Here is a 25887-nt window from a genome sequence, read left to right on the forward strand (position 1 = left end):
TCTGGTTCTAACTGTTACTTCTTGACCTGCATACAGGTGTCTGAGGGGGCAGGTAACGTGGTCTGGTATTCCTGTCTCTTTAAAGAATTTTCCAGTTTGTAGTGATCCACACAGTCAAAGGCTTTGGTATAGTCAATGAAGCAGTAGATGGTCTTCTGGAATTCTCTTGCTTTTTCTACGATCCAATGGATGTTGGCAGTTTGATCTCTGGTTCTTCTGCCTTTTCTAAATCCAGTTTGTACATCTGGAAGTTTTCAGTTCGTGTACTATTGAATCCTAGCTTGGAGAATTTTGAGCATTAATTTGCTAGTGTGTGAGATGAGTATAATTTGCAGTAGTTTGAACATTCTTTGTCACTGTCTTTCTTTGGGATTGGAATGAAAAACTGATCTTTTCCAGGCCTGTGGCCACTGCTGAGTTTTCCAAATTTGCTGTCATACTGGGTGCAGCACTTTCACAATACCATCTTTTAGGATTTGAAATAGCTCAACTGGAATTCCATCACCTCCACTAGTTTTGTTCATAGTGATGCTTCCTAAGGCCCACTTGACTTTGCACTCCAGGATGTCTGGTTCTAGGTGTGTAATCACACCACCATGGTTATCTGGGTCATTAAGATCTCTTTTGTATAGTTCTTTGTATTCCTTCCACCTCTTCTTAATAATCTGCTTCTGTTAGGTCCATACAATTTCTGTCCTTCATTGTGCCTATCTTTGCATGAAATGTTCTCTTGGTATCTCTAATTTTCTTGAAGAGATCTCTAGTCTTTCCCATTCAATTATTTTCCTCTATGTCTTTGCATTGATCATGTAGGAAGTGATCATTATATCACTTGCATAAAGGGGAAAACCCTAGGTTTTATGTATTCACTGACTAAATTTCAGTGTGTCAGTGGAGTCAATGTGGATTCACTCCTTTTCTAGGAAACATGTTTTCATTGCCATTAGTGTACTTTAGAAGAGACATCCAGTTTGATGGAGATATTTCAAGGTTTAAATAACTTAATGTATAAAGTTTAGTTGGTACAAGCTACCCCTTCGTCTTTTGAATACATATATTCATAGCACCCATCATGGCAAATAGATGGGGAAACAATGGAAACAGTGGTGGACTTTATTTTCTTGGGCTCCAAAATCACTGCGGGTGGTGACTGCAGCCATGAAATTAAAAGGCGCTTGCTCCTTGGAGGAAAAGCTATGACAAACCTGCTGCTGCTGCTGCTAAGTCGCTTCAGTCGTGTCCGACTCTGTGCGACCCCATAGACGGCAGCCTACACCAGAGACATTACTTTGCCAACAAAGGTCTGAGGAGTTAAAGCTATGTTTTTCCAGAAGTCATTTATGGATGTGAGAGTTGTACCATATAGAAGGCTGAGCAATGAAGAATTGATGCTTTTGAAGTGGGGTGTTGGAGAAGCCTCTTGAGAGTCCCTTGGATTGCAAGGAAATCAAATCAATCGATCCTAAAGTAATTCAACCCTGAATATTCATTGGAAGTACTGATGCTAAAGCTCCAGTATGTTGGCCACATCATGTGAAGAGCTGACTCATTGGAAAAGACCCTGATGCTGGGAAAGATAGAAGGCAGGAAGAGAATGGGACGACAGAGGGTGAGATGGTTGGATGGTATCACCAACTCAATGGACATGAATTTGAGCAAGCTCTGGCAGATGGTGAAGGACAGGGAAGCCTAGCTTGCTGAACTACTTGGGGTTGCAAAGAGTCAGACATGATTGAATGACAGAACAACAGCAGCAACATTCAATGCACCTTTATCTATAAAGCCAACACTGAAACAGGTGTTCAACAGAATAGTATTTCCAAATGGAATGCTACTCAGCAGTAAAAAGTAACAACTTACTTATTTACATGAATATATGAATCAGTCTAAAATACATTTAAAGCAAAAGAAATCTTTCACATACATACACAGGACACAGTATAATTTTATTTAGATGGAATTCTAGGACAGGTAAGACTAGAGTGAAAAATTCTGAACAGTGTGGATGGTGCATGACTAGGAAGGAATAGGAGAGAGTTTTTCCTGGGATTATGGTAACCTCTCAATAGGGGTTCAAATTATGCAGGTGTATACATTTGTCAAAACTCAGAATTGTCCTGTATTTCATTGACTATAAATGTCCCTTCACTAAAAGAACAATGAATAAATTTTGAACTCTAGTTAATGGATGTGCATGCTGAAATGTTTGAAGATAAAGAATACTGAAGCCTGAAGCAGATTCATCAAAAAAATAAGATGGTTTAAAGTATGAAGAATGTGATGGAAATAATAGAAATTAGGTGTGATTATACAGAGTGGTGTTCATGCCACAATTCTTTCTACTTGTCTGTATGTTTGAATTATTTTATACTGAAAATGCTGGCAAGGAAAAAAGTTGATGAGCCTTTCCTCAGGAAACACAGTATTGTACTTTTCAAAAGCTCTTTCCTAAAGTAAATGGGATATTGCAATATTGCAGATGAGAAAACAGAGATACCATATAAACCCTAAAGTCAGTAATCAAACCTAATTTCTTGTCCAGTACTCTTGCCATGATATATAAACATGTAACATTTCAAGTCACTTTAATGTTATGGGGGGCCTCACAAACTCTCATTTAGTAAGTAGAGATGATTTCTCTTAATTTGCATATTTTAAAGTCATGCTCATTGGGATGAAATGGTTTCCTCATTGTTGTCGTTCAGTCACTAAGTCATATCCAACTCTTTGCTACCCCATGAACTGCAGCACACCAGCCTCCCCTGTCCATCACTATCCCAGAATTTGCTCAAACTCATGTCTATTAAGTCAGTGATGCCATCCAACCATCTCATCCTCTGTCATCCACTTCTTCTCTTGCACTCAGTCTTTCCCAGAATCAGGGTCTTTTCCAGTGAGTCATTCTTCACATCAGGTGGACAGAGTATTGGAGCTTCATCTTCAGCATCCGTCCTTCCAATGAATATTTTGGATTTATTTCCTATAAGATTGACTGGTTTGATCTCTTTTCCGTCCAAGTGACCCTCAAGAGTCTTCTCCTGTGGCACAGTTTGAAAGCATCAGTTCTTCAGCAGCAGCCTTCTTTATGGTCCAACTGTTACATCCATACATGACTACTGGAAAAACCATGGTTTTGCTATATGGACCTTTGTTGGCAAAGTGCTGTCTCTGCTTTTGAACATGCTGTCTGGGTTTGTCATAGGTTTCCTTCCAAGGAGCATCATCTTTTAATTTCGTGGCTGCAGTCACTGTCCAAAGTGATTTTGGAGCCCAAGAAGATAGTCTGTTACTCTTGCATTGTTTCCCCATCTCTTTGCCATGAAATAATGGGACAGGATGCCATGATCTTAGTTTTTTGAATGTTGAGTTTGAAGCCAGCTCTTTTACTCTCCTCTTTCTCCTTCATCAAGAGGCTCTTTAGTTCCTCTTCACTTTTCTTCCATTACAGGGGTATCATCTGCATATCTGAGACTACTGATATTTCTTCCAGCAATCTTGCTTCTAGCTCGTGATTCATCCAGCCTGGAATTTTACATAATGTACTCTGCATAGAAGTTTTATAAGCAAAAATATAGAATAGCTTTTTGACTTTGGAAGATGGAAAGTTATTAAATGAGATGGGAAAAGTGCTAGCCAGAAAGCAAGATTGGTCATTGGACTACTTTAAAATCAAGGATATTACTTTATTAAAAGACATCACCAAAAAGAGCTTGGAGAGGTGGAAACCACCAACTGTCAGAAAGTATTTGACACCCATGTAACTGAAAAATGATAAAGATACAGGAAACTGTCCTTCAGACAATGATTTCATCAAAAGATGCTGTGATATGGGTGAAAAATCAAGCCATAAATTCTGGGGAGAGATATTTGTTTTGCATATGGCTGACAAATCATTAAAGATGGTAAAAAGCATTCTGTTGAAAATTGAAAAAAGCCTTGAATAGAAATTACACAGAAGTGGAAATGTGAATGGTCAATAAAATATGAAATACTTTGTACTAAATAAAGTATATACTTTATACTAAATACTAAGTAGAGAAGGCAATAGCACCCCACTCCAGTACTCTTGCCTGGAGAATCCCATGGATGGAGGAACCTGGTGGGCTGCAGTCCATGGGGTCGCTAAGTCTAGTTTCAGTAGAAATTAGGAAAATGCAAATTAAAACCGCCAGATGTCACACTATGTCACACTCCCCAGAGTGGGAAAAGCTTTAAAGTCGAAAAGTCAACAGTAAGAACGTGGAACTCTTAGACGCTGGTGGCAGTGTGAATCAGGGCAGCCACTTCCTAACAACCTTGCAGTCTTGTTAGGAAGAGTTGAAGCTGTGTGTGATCTATAGGCTGGTCATTTAGCTCCTGATCCACACTCTAATATAGTGATTCTCAACCCTTATGTTAGAATCTAAAAATGCTGTTTTTCAGTCACTGGTCATGTCCAACTCTTTGTGACCCCATGTACTGCAACACGCCAGGCCTTCACCATCTCTCAGAGCTTGCTCAAACTCATGTCCATTGAGTCAGTGATGCCATCCAACCATCTTGTCCTCTGTCGTACCCTTCTCCTCCTGCCTTCAATCTTTCCCAGCATCAGGGTCTTTTCTGATCATCAGGGTCAACCCTTGTGTTAGAATCTAAAAATGAGCTGATCAGAAATAGTTTGGCTGGGCATTTCCCCAGACGTGTAGTTACCAGATTGTGTTTGTAGGTGCCCAGGGGCACTACCACAAACTCACAGAGGACTGTGGGGTATTTTACATGTTCGAGAGAATACTGTGATACTCTGCTGGACACTGCATGAACTGCTAACTCAAGGTGGTTCAGGTCACAGTTTCCTTGTTAGACTTGCTCCATTCTTTTCTACTATGCAATATTTTGCAAAACTAGATCTTTCAGTGGTTGCTCAAGTAAAAAGCAGATAGGAAAACCATAGGAAAATCACTGTGGAACAAGAAATGAAGATGGCTTAGTCCACTCTGATTCCAGGGTTTGAGAAGTTGTACAGAGTCAAACAGGTGCATGTATACCATTCCTAAGCAATTGTGGTTTTTTAAGAATGAAACTAATATTTTTTCTTTCAGTTTTTGCACATTAGTTTTTCAGACAGATTGTGCATCATTTTGGAGAAGGAAATGGCAACCCACTCCAGTATTCTTGCCTGGGAAATTCCATGGACAGAGGATTCTGGTGGGCTACAGTCCATGGGTTGAACAGTCAGACACGACTGAGCTACTAACACACACAGTGCCTCATTTGGACGTGAAGACTTAGTAAGTTGTTTGGAACTATTTAGTAAATGGACTTGTTCGGTATTTCTTTTGTCCTGGGGTGCCATTAAAAAAAAGTTTTGAGACACCAAGTGTATCTTGAACCAAGAATGTTTGACAGTCTCTATCCCAAATTAGTTAACTGAGAATATTTGGGGCTGGAGTCTGTGTGTCTTTGTTTTTGAAAAACTTCCTAGGTGATTCCAATGGCCCCTAGAACTGAGAAGCACTGCTAGGGAAACTCATACATATGTGGCTGAGGATAATTCTATTCAAAGTATATCTGGGGACCAGTGCCGTTTTGCACATGATTTTCTACAGGTCTTTGTCAAGGTGTAGTTTGTATTAATCACATCTTCAGTGAATAACAATACAGATTTTGTAATTTTTTTTATCCCTATGTTACATTTGTTCTGGTTAAATTTATTGAAGTGTAATTTCCTGACTGTTAAATCTAATAATAAAATAATAATAATAAAAAAATGGATAGTTGGACAACATGAACTCACTCATTGCAGCCAAATGGTGCAGTCATTTTGAAAGACAGTTTGGTGGTGTTTTACAAAAGTTAACATACTTTTACCATACAATCTACTAATCATAATCCTTGGCTTTCCCCAAAGGAGTTGAATACTTATATCCACATAGAAACCTGCTCACATATGTTTATAGCAGCTTTGTTCATAATTGTCAAAACTTGTAAGCAACCAAGGATGTCCTTCGGTAAGGTGAATGGACAACTAAACTGTGGTACATCCAGACAATGGAATATTATTCAGTGCTAAAAGCAAATGAGACATAAGCCAAGAAAAGACATGGAGGAAACTGAAATGCATGTTACTAAATGAAAGAAGCCAATCTGAGAAGACTTCATACCGTATGATTCCAAGTATATGACGTTCAGAAAAAAGCAAAATTCTGGGACTGTGAACAAGTCAGTAGTTGGCAGGAATTGGAGGGTATAGCAGAACAGATAGAGCAGAGAGTTTTTAGGGCAGTGAAACTGCTCTGTATGATAGTGTAATGGTAGATACATGTCATTCCGGCTGTGTCTGAATCCACAGAATATATACCACCAAGAGTGAACCCTAATGTAAACTGTAGACTTTGGGTGATTATGATGTGTGAGTGTAGGTTCTTCAGTGAAACTACTCTGTATGATAGTGTAATGGTAGATACATGTCATTCCGGCTGTGTCTGAATCCACAGAATATATACCACCAAGAGTGAACCCTAATGTAAACTGTAGACTTCGGGTGATTATGACGTGTGAGTGTAGGTTCTTCAGTTGTAATGAAAGTAGCTCTCTGGTGGGGGAGGCTATGCATGTCAGAGGGCAGGGAGTATTTGGGAAATCCCTGTACTTTCCTCTCAATTTTGCTGTGAACCAAAACCACTCTAAAGGAAGTCTTTAAAAAAAACCATTGGGGCTTACATTCTGTGTTTTTCTTCTAGTATTTTTCTAGTAATTTATTATTTATATAGTTTTATTAAAGTATAATTGACATACAACAAACTGCACATACTTAAAGTGTACAACTGGATGAATTTTGACATATGTATACATTTGTGAAATCATCATCACAAACAAGATAATGAATATATCCATTAGTCCTTAAAGTGTTTTGTGTACCATCATAATCCTTCCTTTTTCCTTTCCACACTGCTTCACTGCTTCCTTAAGCTCCCCCAGCTCTCTGCCACCCACACCCCTCTCCAGGGCAACCACTTATCTGCTTTCTGTCAAGTAGATAAGATTTGTCTGACCTATTTTACTCAGCATACTTATTTTACAATTCAACCATGTTGCATGTATCAATAGTTCATTCATTTTAACTTCTGAGTAATAATCCATTTTATGGATATACTGCAATTTCTTTATTCATTCATCTGTTGATGGACATTTCAGTTTTTGTCTATTACATATAAAGGTGTGCACATTTGTGTACAAATCTACATGGACATGGTTGGGTCATGTCATAGATACATGGTTCTAGTAGTACATTTTTATTGTATTTTGCAAAAGTGTTAGTCCACCAATGATTGGAAATAAAACAAATCCTTCCCAAAATGTATTTTGATAAGTACTAACCAGGGAGATATGCACACTGTTATGATAGCAAAATAACTGGATGCAATGGATCCAGTCATCCATTGTTAAGATTAGGAGAATGGAATATTAAAATGAGGTATATACTTATTCAAAATAATATAACAATGAAAATAGATCAATAATAGCTACATTTATCAAAATGGTTAAATATTAGCCATTGAAAGTTGAGTTTAAAAAGCAAATTGCAAAAGAATGCCTATGGAATGATTCCATTATGCAAATTTTAAAAGAAAATGATATTAAATATTCAGAAGATGTGGCAAGAATACAAAGAAGGACTGTACAAAAGAGATCTCAGTAACCCAGATAAGCAAGATGGTGTGATCACTCACCTAGACTCAGACATCTTGGAGTGTGAAGTCAAATGGGCCTTAGGAAGCATCACTACAAACAAAGCTAGTAGAGGTGATGGAATTCCAGTTGAGCTATTTCAAATCCTAAAAGATGGTGCTGTGAAAGTGCTTCACTCAATATGCCAGTAAAATTTGGAAAACTCAGCAGTGGTCACAGGACTGGAAAAGGTCGGTTTTCATTCCAATTCTAAAGAAAGGCAATGCCAAAGAATGTTCAAACTACCACAGAAGTGCACTCATTTCACATGCTAGCAAAGTAATGCTCAAAATTCTCCAAACCAGGCTTCAACAATATGTGAACTGAGAACTTCCAGATGTTCAAACTGGATTAAGAAAAGGCAGAGGAACCAGACGTCAAATTGCCAACATCCACTGGATCATCAAAAAAGCAAGAGAATTCCAGGAAAACATCTAATTCTGCTTCATTGACTATGCTAAATCCTTTCACTGTGTGGATCACAACAATCTGTGGAAAATTCTTAAAGAGGTGGGAATACCAGACCACCTTACCTGCCTCCAGAGAAACCTGTATGCAGGTCCAGAAACAACAGTTAGAACTGGACATGGAACAATGGACTGGATCAAAATTGGGAAGGGAGTACGTCACCCTGCTTATTTAACTTATATGCAGAGTACATCATGTGAAATGCTGGGCTGGATGAAGCACAAGCTAGAATCAAGATTGCTGGGAGAAATATCAATAACCTCAGATATGCAAATGACACCATGCTTATGGCAGAAAGTGAAGAGGAACTAAAGAGCCTCCTGATGAAAGTGAAAGAGGAGAGTGAAAAAGCTGGGTTTAAATTCAACATTCAAAAAAACTAAGATCATGGCATCTGGTCCCATCACTTCATGGCAAATAGATGGGTAAACAATGGAAACAGTGAGAGACATTTTTTCTTGGACTCCAAAATCACTGCAGATGGTGACTGCAGCCATGAAATTAAAAAAGACACTTGCTCCTTCGAAGCAAAGCTATGACAAACCTAGACAATATATTATTTATTTTTATGCAGTGACAATCTTGTTTCTTCCTTGATTTACTGTGGATTAAAGATCAATACAGAGTTATATAGTTCATGTACATCTTATTTCAAATCTAACGGACCTCCTAGCATTCGAGTATCCCAAAACTCATTTATATAAAGTAATTTTCTTATGTTTATTTTTAAAATTTATTTATTTTACTTTACAATATTGTATTGGTTTTGCCATACATTGTCTTGAATCCACCATGAGTGTACATGTGTTCCCCATCCTGAACCCCCCCTCTCTCTTCCCTCCCCATCCCATCCCTCTGGGTCATCCCAGTGCACCATCCCCAAGCACCCTGTATCATGCATCAAACCTGGACTGGGAGAAAATAATAGCAAACAAAGCAATGGACAAAGAATTAATCTCAAAAATATACAAGGAACTCCTGCAGCTCAATTCCAGAAAAATAAAAGACCCAATAAAAAGTGGGCCAAAGAACTAAACAGACATTTCTCCAAAAAAGACATACAGATGGCTAATAAACACATGAAAAGATGCTGAACATCACTCATTATCAGAGAAAAGCAAATGAAAACCACAATGAGGTACTATTTCACGCCAGTCAGAATGGCTGCTATCCAAAAGTCTATAAGCAATAAATGCTGGAGAGGGTGTGGAGAAAAGGGAACACTCTTACACTGTTGGTGGGAATGCAAACTAGTACAGCCACTATGGAGAACAGTGTGGAGATTCCTTAAAAACCTGGAGATAGAACTGCCATATGACCCAGCAATCCCACTGCTGGGCATACACACTGAGGAAATGAGAATCAAAAGAGACACATGTACCCAGTGTTCATTGCAGCACTGTTTATAATAGCCAGGACATAGAAGCAACCTAGATGTCCATCAGCAGACAAATGGATAAGAAAGCTGTGGTACATATACACGATGGAATATTACTCAGCCATTAAAAAGAATACATTTGAATCAGTTCTAATGAGGTGGATGAAACTGGAGCCTATTATACAGAGTGAAGTAAGTCAGAAAGGAAAACACCAATACAGTATACTAAAACATATATATGGAATTTAGACAATATTTTAAAAAGCAGAGACATTACTTTGCCAACAAATGTCCATATAGTCACAGCTATGGATTTTCCAAGAGTCACGTATGGATGTGAGAGTTGTATCATACCAAAGGCTAAATGTCAAAGAATTGATGCTTTTTAAGTGGGGTGTTGGAGAAGACTCTTGAGAGTTCCTTGGACAGAAAGATCAAACCAGTTAATCTAAAGGAAATCAGTCCTGAGTATTCACTGGAAGGACTGATGCTGAAGCTGAAGCTCCAATTCTTTGGCTACCTGATGTGAAGAGCTGACTCACTGGAAAAGACCCTGATGCTGGAAAAGATTGAAGGCAGAAGGAGAAGGGGATGACAGAGAATGAGATGGTTGGATGGTGTCACCAATGGAATGGACACGAGATTGAGCAAGCTCCAGGAGATGGTGAAGGACCGGGAAGCCTAGTGTGGTGCAGTCCATGGGGTCTCAAAGAGTTGGATACGACTGAGCAACTGAACAACAACAACAATATTAAATTATTTGTTGCTTCCAAGTGCATAGATATATAGTAAAGTATAAAGAAAGCAAGAAAATGGTAAATACAAAATAGGGTATTGCTTCCCTGAAGAGAGGTTGGGGTATAGCAGAGGAGATAGAATCAAGGAAGGGTATACAGAAGCTTTTGAGGCTAATGTGTCATAATCTCTTTCCTATGATCCACATAGTCAAATGCTTTGGTGTGTTAAGAAAGCTGAGGTAGATGTTTTTCTGGTACTCTCTTGCTTTTTTGATGATCCAGCGGATGTTGGCAATTTGATCTCCGGTTCCTCTGCCTTTTCTAAAACCAGCTTGAACATCTGAAAGGTCATGGTTCATGTACTGTTGAAGCCTAGCTTGGAGAATTTTGAGCATTACTTTGCTAGTATGTGAGATGAGTGCAACTGTGTAGCAGTTTGAACATTCTTTGACATCGCCTTTCTTTGGGATTGGAATGAAAACTGACCTTTTCCAGTCCTGTGACCACTGATGAGTTTTCCAAATTTGCTGACATATTGAGTGCAGCACTTTCACTGCACCATCTTTTAAAATTTGAAATAGCTCAACTGGAATTCCATCACCTCCACTAGCTTTGTTCGTAGTGATGCTTCCTAAGACCCACTTGACTTTGCATTCCAGGATGTCTGGCTCTTGATGAATGTTCACACCATGGTGGTTATCTGAGTCATGAAAATCTTTTTTGTACAGTTCTTTTGTGTATTCTTGCCACCTCTTCTTAATATATTCTGCTTCTGTTGGGTCTGTACCATTTCTGCCCTTTATTGTGCCCATCTTTGCATGAAATGTTTCCCTGTTTTGTCTAATTGTCTTGAAGAGATCTCTAGTCTTTCCCATTCTGTTGTTTTCCTCTATTTCTTTGCATTGATCACTGAGGAAGGCTTTCTTATCTCTCCTTGCTATTCTTTGGAACTCTGCATTCAGATGGGTATATCTTCCCTTTTCTTCTTTGCCTTTAGCTTCTCTTCTTTTCTCAGCTCTTGTAAATCCTCCTCAGACAACTATTTTGCCTTTTTGCATTTCTTTTTCTTGGGGATGATCTTGCTCCCTGCCTTCTGTACAATGTCAAGAGCCTCTGTCCATAGTTCTTCATGCACTGTCTACCAGACCTAATCCCTTGAATCTATTCATCGTTTCCACTGTATAACCATAAGGGATTTGATTTAGGTCATACCTGAATGAAATTAAAAGATGCTTACTCCTTAGAAGTAAAGTTATGACCAACCTAGACAGCATATTAAAAAGAAGAGACATTACTTTGCTGACAAAGATCAGTCTAGTCAAGGCTATGGCTTTTCCAGTAGTCATGTATGGATGTGACAGTTGGACTGTAAAGAAAGCTGAGCGCTGAAGAATTGATGCTTTTGAACTGTGGTGTTGGAAAAGACTCTTGAGAGTCCGTTGGACTGCAAGGAGATCCAACCAGTCCTAAAGGAAATCAGTCTTGAATATTCATTGGAAGGACTGATGCTGAAGCTGAACCTCCAATACTTTGGTCACCTGATGTGAAGAATTGACTTATTTGAAAAGACCTGATGCTAGGAAAGATTGAAGACAGGTGGAGAAGGGGATGACAGAGGATGAGATGGTTGGATGGCATCACTGACTCAATGAACATGAATTTGAGTAAATTCTGGGAGTTGGTGATGGACAGGGAGGCCTGGCGTGCTGCAGTCCATGGAGTCGCAAAGAGTAGGAACACGACTGAGTGACTGAACTGAACTGAACTGATCTGAGTGGTATAGTGGTTTTCCCTACTTTTTTCATTTGAAGTCTGAATTTGGCAATAAGGAATTCATGATCTGAGCCACAGTCAGCTCTGGGTCTTGTCTTTTGTTGACTGTATAGAGCTTCTCCATCTTTGCCTACAAAGAATATAATCAATCTGATTTCAGTATTGATCATCTAGTGATGTCAGTGTGTAGACTCATCTCTTGTGTTGTTTGCTATGAACAGTGCGTTCTCTGTACAAAACTCTGTTACCCTTGCCCTGCTTCATTTTGTACTCCAAGGCCAAATTTGCCTGTTATTCCAGGTATCTCTTGACTTCCTACTTTTTCATTAGAGTCCCCTATAATGAATAGGATATCTTTTTTGGGTGCTGGTTCTATAAGGTCCCGTGGGTCTTCATAGAATTATTCAACTTCAGCTTCAACATTACTGCTTGGGGCATAGACTTGGATTACTGTGATCGAACATGGGTTGAGTGAGTGAAGTCTCAGTTGTGATTGACTCTTTGCGACCCATCCATGGGATTCTCCAGGTAAGAATACTGGAGTGGGTTGCTGTTTCCTTCTCCAACATGGGTTAGAGTACATAAAATTAAAAACTTATTTCTTTGGTCATATTGCCACATTTCAAGAGCTCTTTTGCCACACGTAGACAGTGGTTACCATATTGGACAACACAGATATATCATTGATGGGAGTCCTATTTGGCAGTGCTGTTTTATGCTCTTACCCTGAATTTCATTTTATTTTTAAATTTTTCTAACATTATACCACATACTTACTGATTTATTTGTGTTCCACTAGAATTCTCCCAAAAGCAGAGATTTTTTTTCTAAAATGTTGCTGAATCCTTAGTGCCTCAAGCAATGCCTGTTTACAGTTATCTGTAAATGCTTGTTTAGTGAACAAACAAATGTATGAACAAGTTTTAGGATTTCAAGTAAAAACTACTTTGTCTACTGTCCTTGAATAACCTAGTATACCCTTTTGTCACAATTTTTAAGATGAAAGAATGAAAGTCCTGTAACCAAGGATCATATTTGAGAGATAATATGATATTATTAAATATACTAGCTGAACTTCGTCTTTCATATTATGAAAGACAAGAAGCATGAAAATTCCACTTAACGGTTAACATATTGTCTTGAATATGAAGGTAAAAAATACCAGTTTTCTTTGGATTAAGAGGTCATGTGAGTAGAATAAGAAAGCAAGGTATACTTATTATATAGCTGAATGGACTTAAACTGCCCCACAGTTGAAATCAACTGATACACTGTGATGTACTATATTAAAGGTGATAATTGTGGAATTATAGCTACACATATGATGAGAAATCCTAGTACATTCTAAAATTGTATAGAAATGTCAGTTTATCTCAAACTAATTTCAGATAAAGATTGTCCATGAAATGACTGCAGTGCCTAAAAAGAATTTGCTATCTGAACAAAATATAACTAGAAGCATGACTGCTCTACGTTTGCCTATAAATAGCAAAGCTAGTTTTGTGATTTCTGCCAAGCATGCAGCTTCAGTAGTCTTATAAGAGACTGCTTCTCTTCTCTTGGGTCCAACTTTGTCAGGAGTTACTTGGAATGGTGGTGGAGGAGGGAGGTACCTGGCAGAGCCACACAGGCCTGGTAAATCAGCATCAACAATTAGCCGCATGATAGTTGTCAGCTGGCTGTCATGGCCAGTTCTGGTTACCAACAGTTAGGAATTGGGTAAAATAGGAGTGTTTTCTCCTTCACTCTCCCTTAATGCAGATTTTTCTGAGTCGTGTTAGTTCTCAAAGAATTTGCAAATGTAGATCATGGAACATCTGTAGCCTGTGCTGGATTGGTGTTATTTTTATATTAAAAAAAAATTACACCATAATAAATGTTCTTGAATAACTTTCCATACTTACACTGGTTTTAAATCAGGCCTAGTGAAATTACACATTCCTCATAAAAATGATGACTAACTTTTGGATACCCCTATGCTCAGTTAAAGGTTCTGAGCTGCAATAAATATGAGTTAAGGATTCATCAAAGATGAATTTGTCAAAAATGAATTCATCAATTTGTATTTTCAGTTTCAATTCTTGACTGTATTTTTTTTTTTTTTCTTGACTATATTTTGAAGATCTCTTCTGTGTATATACTGAAATGTTTTATTTCCTTTGGTGCTGGATCCAGAGTACACTTGCTATTAATTAAGATCTTAGGGGTCAATTTAGCCACCAAGGGAGCATTGCCTGTGTGCTGAGAATAATGTGAGAACCATAGGTTGCCTTAGTCTATTGATTTTACTCAGGCAGAGTTAAGAAAATGGCCTGTGGAAGTTTTCTGTTACCTAGTAGTGAGGAAGTAATTGTGAAAAAGAAGCAGGCTGAGGTGCCTGACACAGAGTTCATGCTAATTTTAGATTTCACTAGTACTTAAGTATATAGTCGGGCTTCACTGGTGGCTCAGTGATAAAGAATCCACCTGACAATGCAGAAGACCCAGGTTCAATCCCTGGGTCAGGAAGATCTGGTGGAAAAGAAAATGGCAATCCACTCCAGTATTCTTGCCTGGAAAATCCCATGGACAGAGGAGCATGGTGGGGTATAGTCCCTGGGGGTAGCAAAAGAGTTGGGCGCAACTTACTGACTACACTAAGAAGAAGATATAGTTAAGGTTCCTTTGCCAGGGTGAGGGTCTACTGAAGATGTCACCAGGTCACCACGGAGAGATGTGCTGCCAGACATCTTTCCAAAGGCATTTAATGAGTAATGAGTTCAGAATTGCTCTCACAGAGTCTGATCATTACCAATGGAAAAGCAAGGTCAGTGGCACCTCCAAAGTTAATTTTTCATCTGTTCAGAAGTCTATACATGTATTATCACATGTAGAATCTTGGCTACTCCAATAAAGTATGTCTTTCTGTCCTGAGACTGAAGAAGCCAAACACCAAGAGTATCCTTCTCTGTTGATTCTAGCCTTATTTCTTCATGATCTGTACACAGTCCAGAAGCATCATTTAATAACATTTGAAATTTTAAAATATATGTATGTATGTATGTGTGTGTGTGTGTATGTGTGCTGAGTCGCTTTAGTCATGCCTGACTCTTTGCAACCCCATGGACTGTAACTCGCCAGGCTTCTCTGTCCATGGAATTCTCCAGGCAATGATACTGCAGTGTGTAGCCATTCCCTTCTCTAGGGGATCTTCCCAACCCAGGGACTGAACTTGCAGGCAGGTATTTTACCGTCTGAGCTACCCTAAGGTAACCAGAGTACAAATATGGGGACCAGAAATTGACATTGCTACAGTATTATTAGCCAATATTAAGAGTATATTCTGATTTTGCCAAATGTCCTACTAATATCTTTTTTTCAGGGCTGGCTGCAATCTAGGTTCCTGTACTGCATTTGTTATGTTTCCTTAGTCTCATCTTGTCTAGAGAAGTCTTTCTCTCTTTTTCCTAACCTTAATACTTTTGAAGGGTCCTGGCCAATTATTTTGTAGAATGTTTCCATTTTGATTTGCTTCATGCTTTCTTGTGGTAAAAACTGGCTTATGCATTTTTGGTAAGAATATCACAGAAATGACCCTGTGCCTGCTGCATGTGTTGATCAGAGGGTACACAATGTCAGGATGTCTTGTTGCTGCTGAGCTAAGTTTTGGTCACTTAGTTAAGGTCTACTGGGTTACTCCATTGCAAAGTTACTGTTTTTCCCATTGGAATTAATAAATATCTTGGGAGAAAATGCTTTAAGACTATGCAAATATCCTGTTTCTCATCATATTTTTTACCTGTTATTTTATATTCCATATATTTCATTGATAATCTTTACCTGCAATAATTATTACTTGGTATCTGCCAAGTAATGCTGATGTATTTTATTTCTATTAGAATTAAATTATTAGAATTCTACTGTGAAGAAAAGCTGTTTCTTCTTCCCTTATTTATTCAGTTATTACATCAGTGTGGACTCATGAATATTGATTTTGTTTTGTGGATTATAATTCACTACTGTAACTCTTTTGTCTCCCCCAATTATCCCAGATTTGGCCATTTGGGAGCCTCTTTAGTTAGACTCTTGTGTCTTTTGACATATCCACGTCATTTTTAAAAAGCATTTTGTTACTCTTTGGCACCACAGCTTGCACCAAGTTCATTTTGCTCCAGCCAGGGACTCAGTCATTTCTTCAAAGAACCCTAGTTCTTTTAATTGGGGATTGATATTTAGAAACAAAATTTGACTGCAAGGTTTGCTGACAGAGCTAGAAAATCTGTGTACACAACCACACATAAGCACTTTGGTCTCTCCATCTATTGAACTACTTCCCTGTTAAAGACTATCCTGATACTTCTAATTACAACTCAATACTGCTAGTTTCCTTCTCCCTTTCTTTATTTGTAATGCCTTTCTCCAGCAGGGAGAAATTTGGCTTTCATTATCCATAATATGTTTACTTTTTTCCTCAAACCTAGTATACAAAGGAGTTTTAGAATTGTGTCTCTGTAATCCCCATGAGAAACAAATTTACTAACTAGACTATAGTGTTTGGGTACAATTTGTTTTGTCTTTAGCTTTATAGTGTATAGCAAAAATACCCATTTCCAAAATTGCTCAGGTTAGATCTTTTTTTCTTGACTCCTTTCAATGTAGTCATGTTGTTCATTTGTAGTACAGCTGGGTTCATTTGTTACTATTTGTGTTCCATTGGGTCCCTGGACACATAGAGGCTGATCTTAATTATTATTTATTTGGGAGGTACATGAAACATTATAAAGAGTAGAGGCCTTACTTTGCTAACAAAGGTCTGTATAGTTAAAGCTATCATTTTTCCAGTGGCCATGTATGGATATGAGGGTTGCACCATAAAGAAGGCTGAGCACCAAAGAATTGATGCTTTTGAACTGTGGTTTAGAGAAGACTCTTGAGAGTCCCTTGGACTGCAAGGAGATCCAACCAGTCAATCCTAGAGGAAATCAATCTTGAGTATTCATTGGAAGGACTAATGCTGAAGCTGAAGCTCCAATACTTTGGCCACCTGATGCAAAGAGCTGACTCACAGGAAGAGACCCTGATGCTGGAAAAGAAGGCAGGATGAGAAGGGGATGACAGGATGAGATGGTTGGATGGCATCACCGACTCAATGGACATGAGTTTGAGCAAACTCTGGGAGATGGTGAAGGACAGGGAAGCCTGGCATGCTGCAGTTCACGGGGTCGCAAAGAGTCGACACAACTGAGCTACTGAACAACAAAATGTGAAACTGCATACTGTAGTTCTAAGAGTGAGAATGATATAAGACAATCTCAAAAAGTGTCACTCCTATGAAATGTGATCTGTTGTATAGCATTTCATTCCCTCATTCTTTCTACCTCGTTCCTACTCACCAACTGTAGCTTATCAATTTCATTAATTTCTGGGTTTTTAAAATTTCTTTATACACAGATATGTTTTCTTAAATATTGATCTCATTTTATGTCTTTTTGTGGTACCAGAAGTTTGAATGCTGTTTGGTAGTTTTCTCTCTTAAAGGTATTGTTTGTAATTGATATATTTTTACCACTAATGTATTAGAAAGCTAATGAAACTATCATTTTCTTTCTCGAAAATTATTTTGGGGATTTTTTTTCTAGACTGAAAATTAGAATATGAATTTTTATGGTTTCCTTAGTGCTTAGCTGTCTATCCCTTGATAGGATTTTTCTAAAAAATGGTAACATAAAACAAGCAGTAATGTTTTTCAAGTTTTAACACATTATATCTATATTTTAGCAAAACATTTAAAATTTTCTTTCTCCTTATTAAATTGAATTATTTCAAGTGTCAGTGAGAGCTGCTAGCCTGTTACATGAACTGTGTAGTTTTTGCTTCTGAAAGTCTTGCTGAATAGCTTTTCTTGTACACAAATCAAAATGAATCATGTTCCCAATTCTGTTGAGTAGTGCAGCGGTGCATTTCATTTTGTGCTCTTTCTCTTTTCAAATCCTCCGCAGGCGTTTGGGCAGTCCTTCTCCATCCACCGTAAGGTTGCTGAGGATGGAGAGACTCGGGAGGAAACGCTTCTGCAGGAGTCAGCATCGAAGGAAGCTTACTATCTGGGGAAGATCTTGGATATGCAGAACGAACTGAAACAGAGCCGGGCTGTAGTCACTAATGTCCAGGCAGAAAATGAGAGGCTCACAGCCGTCGTGCAGGATCTGAAGGAGGTAAACAAATAGCAAACATATTCCCTGTGAGAGAGCTGTGGGAGAGAGAAGATAAAATTCTTGCTAGGAAAGAGGAATAAAACTTTTTCACTAATCAGAGGAGCTATATTAAACAAGAAGCACATAATGTCAATGCTAGCAATTTTTTCTGCTTTTTTAGTGAAATGAAAGCTTATTCTGAAGTGAGCTTTTCTCTCTCTTATCATTATAAAGCCTTTATTTATTGAGTACTTGGGACCTGGTCTTGCTATTTCTGCAGAGGTGTTTAAAAAATATAGTGAGCTTAACACTTCCCTCCCTTTACCTGTTTCAATACAATGTGGAGAGGAATGGTTGGCTCTTATGCTCAGCGTCAGCACTAATTCAAAATGACAGTGGTGTTAGCACAGGCCTCTCCTCACTGAGGGAGAGAGACTGGCGGAGGAGTGTTTTGAGGGAGTCCGAGAGTCTGGCGTTAGAGAACCATAAATTGTTTTGCTGGTTGTAGACAAGCAGCAAATTATAGCTGGTATGAATCAGATTAGGAGCCTTCTTCATTCCAAGGCCTCCCCTGAACTCGCTCGTTCCCTTCAGCTTTGTACTTAGCAGCATCACATGCCAGATGGTTTCAGAGTGGCAGAGTCATTCTGCCCTGCACGGAGGAGGTGATCCTGGGGACAGAAATAGCCAAAAGCAGCTTCATCCACTACCCGTTTAGGAGTAGTTTTGAAAATTTCATATTAAATTGTTCACTCCATTTTTTGATTAAGAAAGCTGTAGAAGAGGTGCAGGTATCCTTTAATTCCTACACCAGTGCAGTGGAGGTTAATGAACAAATGCTGGGTACACTACCAAGTAGGCTCATTAACTGAGCATTATAATAGAAAAACATCGGATGAAAAAATTGTTTGATACTGTGAAATGCAACCAAAGCAACCCACTGATACCCTTCTCTTGAAATTAGTGGCATATTACAAGTAAAGTTTCATTATTACAAGATATAAGTTGTCTAAAATTTACTTAAATTTAATCAATAATTTACATTAGCCTGTGTCTATATTACACTGAAGTCAGTGAATATTGACAGTAAAGTATCTGCTTTACCTAGTTTGTTGCCTTTGGGCATGCTCCAAATATAGCAGTATGACTCTGGAGACAAAGAAAGGAGCCACCCAAGGGGAATTCAGTGCTGAGTACCGAGAACAACATGAGCGTTTTCAGGACACTCTGCCTCACTTTCCTAAATGATTGTTAAAAAACAAAGCCCATCTCCAGTTCTTCATTTGTCGCATCTGTATGTGCTGGGTTTTCATCATCACTTGCTTATCCTTTTATACCAGACCTCCTCCTCCAAGGGGACTCAAGGTGCCATAGGCTACCTTCCTGGATTAAGCAAAGCCCAGAACATCCACAGGCAGGGCCCTCAGCCACCATGAACAGCAGGCTCACATAGCAGGTTGGCAGGGGGGCTGTGACATGGCAACCTGTGCCTTGGGTACCCATGTGCAGGTGGATTGTACAGAAGGACTGAAACCAGTGAGTCGGGCAGTTTTGGTTGCCAATTGGATGGATCTTCTGAAAGCTGCACACCCCATCTTGTGCGTGGCAGTTGCAGCTGAGGGAAGAATAGCAAAGGTTGAGGAAAGGGTATCCATTGATGTTTTTCTGTTGATGTAAGACAATGAGGATTGACAGAGCATCCTCACTTACACCATGCTTGATTGCAGTTTCCAAGGAGTAGGCTTATGATAAGCAACAGGAGTTGGTTATGAATGAGCATGCAAGGTAGAAATGAACTGAGGCCATAAAGGAAACAAAATATTGAGAACCCCTTCATTCAGATCATTTCTCGAATTTTAATGAGCACCAGAATAACCTAGACAACTCATCAAAACCTAGTCTTGTGCTCCAGCCCCTAAAATTCTGATTCAAAGTCTAGGTGGAATTCAAGAATTTGCATTTCTAACAAATTCACAGCACAAAGAGACCATGCTTTAAGAAACATTAATTTAGACTTTTTTTTGGCTGGGTATTGGAGTATAATAAGGCTCACAATTTGGGGAATTGCTGAATGATAACTTGGTTATAATCCTTTGATTTCTATGTATTTTCGATAGTTGATTTGCAGTAAGAGAATAACTTATTACATCCAAATTTATGTATTTTTTCAATCAAGGCACTATAGCCATTTGGGTTTGTCGGTAACTAAAAGAGAAAAACAGGTGGTCAGTTTCCTGGTTTTCTAAGTGTGTCAACAGTGTATCTGTTAATATTCTTTCTGATGGGCTGAAAGCTAGTGAGTGGTATTACTACACCCTGGAGCCCTGCTGTTTTTCATGCAGACCTTAGGTTTTAATGTCACTAATAAAGTTATTATTAGCATGCAGGGTTGAGTACATTTGAAAAAGGAGAAAAGGAATAAATTCTATTTCTTGGTATGTTGATATAGACTTTTGATGACTTGTGTTAAATTGAAATCCCGGATTTGTGTTTATTGTAGGCTCAGTTTTATTTGTCTTTTTGTATTCTGGGTACAGATGGGTGCATAGTGACTGAAAGAGAGACGTGATAGGACCATGAGAAGTAGACAAAGATAACCAATGCAAAACACAGTAAATCATCAGCTTGACAGATGCTGCGTGAATTTGATAAGTTAATTAATGGAATTATTTTTATTTACTAAAAGGACTAATCTCTAATTTCAGTAGAATCATCAGTACTGGTAAAGGTACCTGTGTTTGTATGTGTGCTGTGTGTGTTATGGACATTTTACACTCACATGTGCATGCATGTGTGTGTGTATGTATCTGTAATTCCATGGCCAAATTCTTTTCTATATGTGGTATGTATAGGATAGTATAGTGAAAAAAATGGAAGCATTTATGAATTGGGTTTGCTGCTGCTGCTGCTGCTAAGTCGCTTCAGTCGTGTCCAACTCTGTGCGACCCCATAGACAGCAGCCCACCAGGCTCTGCCGTCCCTGGGATTCTCCAGGCAAGAACACTGGAGTGGGTTGCCATTTCCTTCTCCAATGCATGAAAGTGAAAAGTGAAAAGTGAAAGTGAAGTTGCTCAGTCATGTCAGACTCTTAGCGACCCCATGGACTGCAGCCTACCAGGCTCCTCTGCCCATGGGATTTGCCAGGCAAGAGTACTGGAGTGGGGTGCCATTGCCTTCTCTGAATTGGGCATTAGAAAATCGATATTCTAGTCTCAGCTCTGCTAAAAGTTTTAGAATTATATTTGTGGTATTTGTTAAAGATTATTTTGTTATATAGTAAATATATAATAAACATAAACTGTTATTATTAATAACTTTCTGAATCCTCCATAAAAATATTATTGAAGATATCATTTATTATGTAGGTCCATATTCTTAGGTTAAAGAAACATTAGGTAAATACCTCTCTGAATTTATTGCCTTGAAAATTCTTTCTGTTGAGATATGAATCAGATGGTAGGAATTACAGTATGTTTTTATTATTGCTTTAGTTGTTGAAAAGCTCCAGCACTATGTGTGACTGTAAAACCTAACTTAGATTTTTCATGTAATTCTTATTTTTAGACATTTTAAACAGCATTATTGTATGTGTTTTTAAAAAGTGAAAGTGAAAGTGTGAAGTAGCTCAGTCATGTCCGACTCTTTGCAACCCCATGGACAGCAGGCTCCTCCGTCCATGGGATTTTCTAGTCAAGAGTACTGGAGTGGGTTGCCATTTCCTTCTCCAGGGAATCTTCCCGACCCAGGGATCAAACCCAGGTCTCCTGCATTGTAGACAGATGCTTTACCGTCTGAGCCACCAGGGAAGTAAATAAGATTTTTAAGGACAGGGAGTATAAAGGAAAAATGTCATCCAATCAAAGGACCAAATGGGAGCTAATCAAATTAAGTGTTAATCCTTCAGGTCCAGTAACAAAATGTTACCTATTGGTAACATTAGGATATGGTCATTTTATATTTCAAAAGTTGCTTAATTCATATGATTTTTTATCACATTTGAAGCTCCATTTTCCCCTCAGTGGAATAACCAGATTTTATAATATACCAGCTCAATTTCCAGAAATCTGTTATAGCCACATCTATGAATTTGGGCATGTAGGCACCTTAAGTGATTATTTGATAAAGACTACTCCCAGATCAATAATTCTTTCTCTAGTAACCTGGAATGGTTATGTAACCTTTATTCAGACACTTCTAGCACTGTGGAGATGGTAGACTCTGAATCTTTCCAAGGAAGGAACTGTCTTCTGTCTGTCATTTATCTTGGTATTTCTCAGGACTCGGTATAGTCCCTGGTCAAAAGCAGACATTAAAAAAAGAATGTTTGTTGAGTTGAACTGAACAGAAATAACTTATGTTAGGAGTTAGCTACCTCTGGTTTGAGTTCCAGATGTGCCACTTAGCAACTGTGTGATATTGGACAAGTCACTTTTGTTCTGTAAGCATCACTTTCCTCACTTCTGACCTGGAGATGGTAATACTAATGTAAGGTCCTATACATTATACAGGTCCTATGTCCAACACCACGCACATAGGAGATGTTAAATTACTGTTCACTCCTGTCTTCTAGCTCCCTCCCAAGCCTGCCCATCCTGGTGCTTGGCAGCTCCAATTGTTAAACTGCCCTGTTTTATTCAGTGAAAAATTGATTCTCTGTAATTTTCACTAACTGGTCATATTCCTAGCCACTGGATCTACAGAAAATCCTTTTTTTTTTAAGTTTTCTATTCCACTTGACAATTTTAGCCCATGCCCATAACTTAAAATATTTGGAAAGAGCAATCTTATTTTCTCTTTTTCAAACTAAACATATCTAGATCCACTAGCACTTCCTCATGTGACATGGTTTCAGGATGCCTGAGCATCCTGGTTATTACCTTCTTAGACTGACATCCAGTGTCTCTTAAAAATGTGTGTCTGCTCTTTAACCACATACTATTGACTATCTTTACCCCACTGGAATTTTTTGAAAATATGAACTGCTGGATATAGGGTTTGAGTTTCTTATCCTATGGTTTTCATCTTTTTAGATTTTCTACTTTGAAATCACACATTAATTTTTTCAACAGAGGTCTCTTCAGTGATTGCTATGAGTCAGATGCTTGGGTACCTGAAAGCATCAGTGAACAAAAATTCGACAATGAGTGGTTGTTTTCAATGCTAAGGCAACTCAGTGTGTTCAGGAACTCTTTCTTTCTATGTTTAGTATCTCCGGAGATAGTGAGCTGTGTTTTAGACAGCATGTACTATAGATTGAATGTCTGTGTCCCCCCAGCATTAATATGTTGAAACCTAATCCCCGATGTGATAGTGTTTGGAGGTAGGGCCTTTGGGGATGATTAGGTCATGAGAGTGGAGCCCTCATGAATTAGACTCTATAAATACTGCAGAGAAGCTCCCTTACCCCTTCTACTATGTGAGGACGCAGCAAGAAGATGGCCAACTCTGAACCAGGAAGTGGGCCTTCACCTGACTTCACAATGTGAATGACTTCACATTCATATGGTAGATATGAATCTGCTGGTGCCTCAATTTTAGACATCCTAGTCTCCAGAGCTATGAGAAATAAATGTCTGTTTAAGCAGCCTAGCCTATTGTGTTATTGTTAGAGCAGCTCACATGGACTAAAAACACATATAACATTTTGTATAGTAAATTACCCTCATCTTAGTCTCATTAAAACCACAGATAGATGGTACCTGCTGTGACTAAGCAAGAAACATCTAAACAGTCAATCAGATGTGTGATTAAACTTCTCATTTTTCCACATAAACATTATAATAACACCTCTCCTACTTCTCATGGTATTTATAAGGATAAAATTTTTTTATGAAACTGCTTCACAAGAAGTAGAGGACTATGTTAATGTTATTTATTGTTTCAAAGTTTGGTAATCAGACTTATTTACACACAGCAAGACAGAAACAATAAATGTAGAAAGATGTATTGGGGTCTACTGTCAGAAGGCCCCAGCACCTTCTGACAACAAGAAGCAATGGCTGATATCCTGACACCAAAATAAGAAACATCACGTGTTTAAAAGCCCATAGGTTGCCAGAGGAGAGCCTTCTAGGTGTTTTTAAATACCATCAGTGTAAATAACCTGTTGTACCTGTCTGGTTCTCAAAAGGGTCACAGCATTATTTCTCAGTACAACATTGAATGTGCTTACTGGTGGGGAGAAGTTGAACTATTTAAATTAAGGCATCCAATAATAACAAAGCTTTTCTTCTAGTCTCTAAGATCTGGTTAAATGATTGGTCAGTGAGAGCTGATTTACACACAGCTGAATAAGATTGACACTTCCAATGAATGATGATTTTCCATTCTGTAAAGGCATGGCTTGGCTATAGCTGAAAAGTTATTTCCCTAAAATGTTCCAGTTTCTGTCCTGCTCTTTGTATTTGTTGGGAATGGACCTCATACCTCCCTGGAATGTTGCAAAGTGTCAAAAGTGATTTTTAAAATTTAATTTAAAAAGAATGATCAATCTTTTTAATTGGTTTAAATAATATGATACCTAACATTTATGAGAGCTTATCATGTACCAAGCACAATACTCAGCATTTTACATTCCTTCAATTATCTCACCTAATTCTCTTAAACTTATGAGGCAGGTACTATTTCTATCCCCTCTTTACAGGTGAGACAGAGAGGCTAACAACTTGTCCACCAAGCAGTCAAGACTGTTGTCCTAAACCAGGCATGGTTAAGAGTCCTTGCTTCTTTCCCACACTTGCTGAGCTGTAGTAAACACAACATCCCTATTACCATCATATTACCATCATCAAGAATTTGAAAGCAAAGTTCAACAATATTCAAACAATTCGCTTTTGAATTATTGTGATTTCATTGTGCCTTTGGGAATAATGATTTACATTAATGAGTTTGTTTATAGGATTAATTTAAAGTTACAGGTTCACAGAATTTTTAAAATGTATGTGTGGGTAGTTCTGTGAATTTTGACAAATGTAGATTTATGTAACTACACTTAGGATGCAGAAGTTTTCTCACCCCCAAATCTCCCACCTCTTCTACTCCTTTGCGGTCATACCCTCCCCTCTTCAATCTCTGATAGTCAGTGATGGTTCCTGTCACTGTAGTTGTGTCTTTTCAGGCATGTCATGTAAACGGACCTGTATGGTACGTAACCTTTGAGAGTGGGTTCTTTCCCGCAGCATAATGCCTCTGAGATTCATCTAGTTGTTGCATGTTAGTTGCGTTCCTTCCTTTTTATTGTCAAATACTATCATATGCATATACCACAGTTTTGTTTTACTTTTTAATCAATTCACCTATTGAAGAACATTTGGGTTATTTTCAGATTTTGGCAGTTACAAATAGAGCTGCTATATACATTCATGTACATTTATATTTTAATGTGAACATAAGTATTCATTTTTCTATGGTAGATAGCCAGGAAAAGAGGAGTTTGTGGATGCATTGCTGGTACCCTCGCAGGTTTGAATGAAGAGAGTCTTTGCAGGTTCTTTTCAGGTTGCTTCAATTTTTTCACTGAAGGAAGCAAGGTCAGCAGCTGAGAGGGAAGATGGGCTGTGGGGTATTTGAGGATAGAGAAGTGGTGACATAATCACTTAGAAAAGCATGAGTCACTAAGGTATGATCTTGGAAATGAGTGGTTGACAGGAGAGGA

At 38.4% G+C, this 25887-nt stretch overlaps 1 protein-coding gene across 7 annotated transcripts in view; it reads left to right on the forward strand.

Annotated features, from left to right (window-relative positions):
- BICD1 (BICD cargo adaptor 1) overlaps positions 1-25887 on the forward strand; it is a 253436-nt gene that overhangs the window by 93717 nt on the left and 133832 nt on the right. For all 7 annotated transcript variants that reach the window (XM_027541683.1, XM_027541678.1, XM_027541679.1 and 4 more), the window contains exon 2: positions 18042-18254. In XM_027541683.1, coding sequence (XP_027397484.1) covers positions 18042-18254 — 213 coding nt within the window. The remainder of the gene's footprint in view (positions 1-18041; positions 18255-25887) is intronic.

Source organism: Bos indicus x Bos taurus, chromosome 5 (assembly GCF_003369695.1).
Source record: "Bos indicus x Bos taurus breed Angus x Brahman F1 hybrid chromosome 5, Bos_hybrid_MaternalHap_v2.0, whole genome shotgun sequence".
NCBI lineage: Eukaryota > Metazoa > Chordata > Mammalia > Artiodactyla > Bovidae > Bos > Bos indicus x Bos taurus.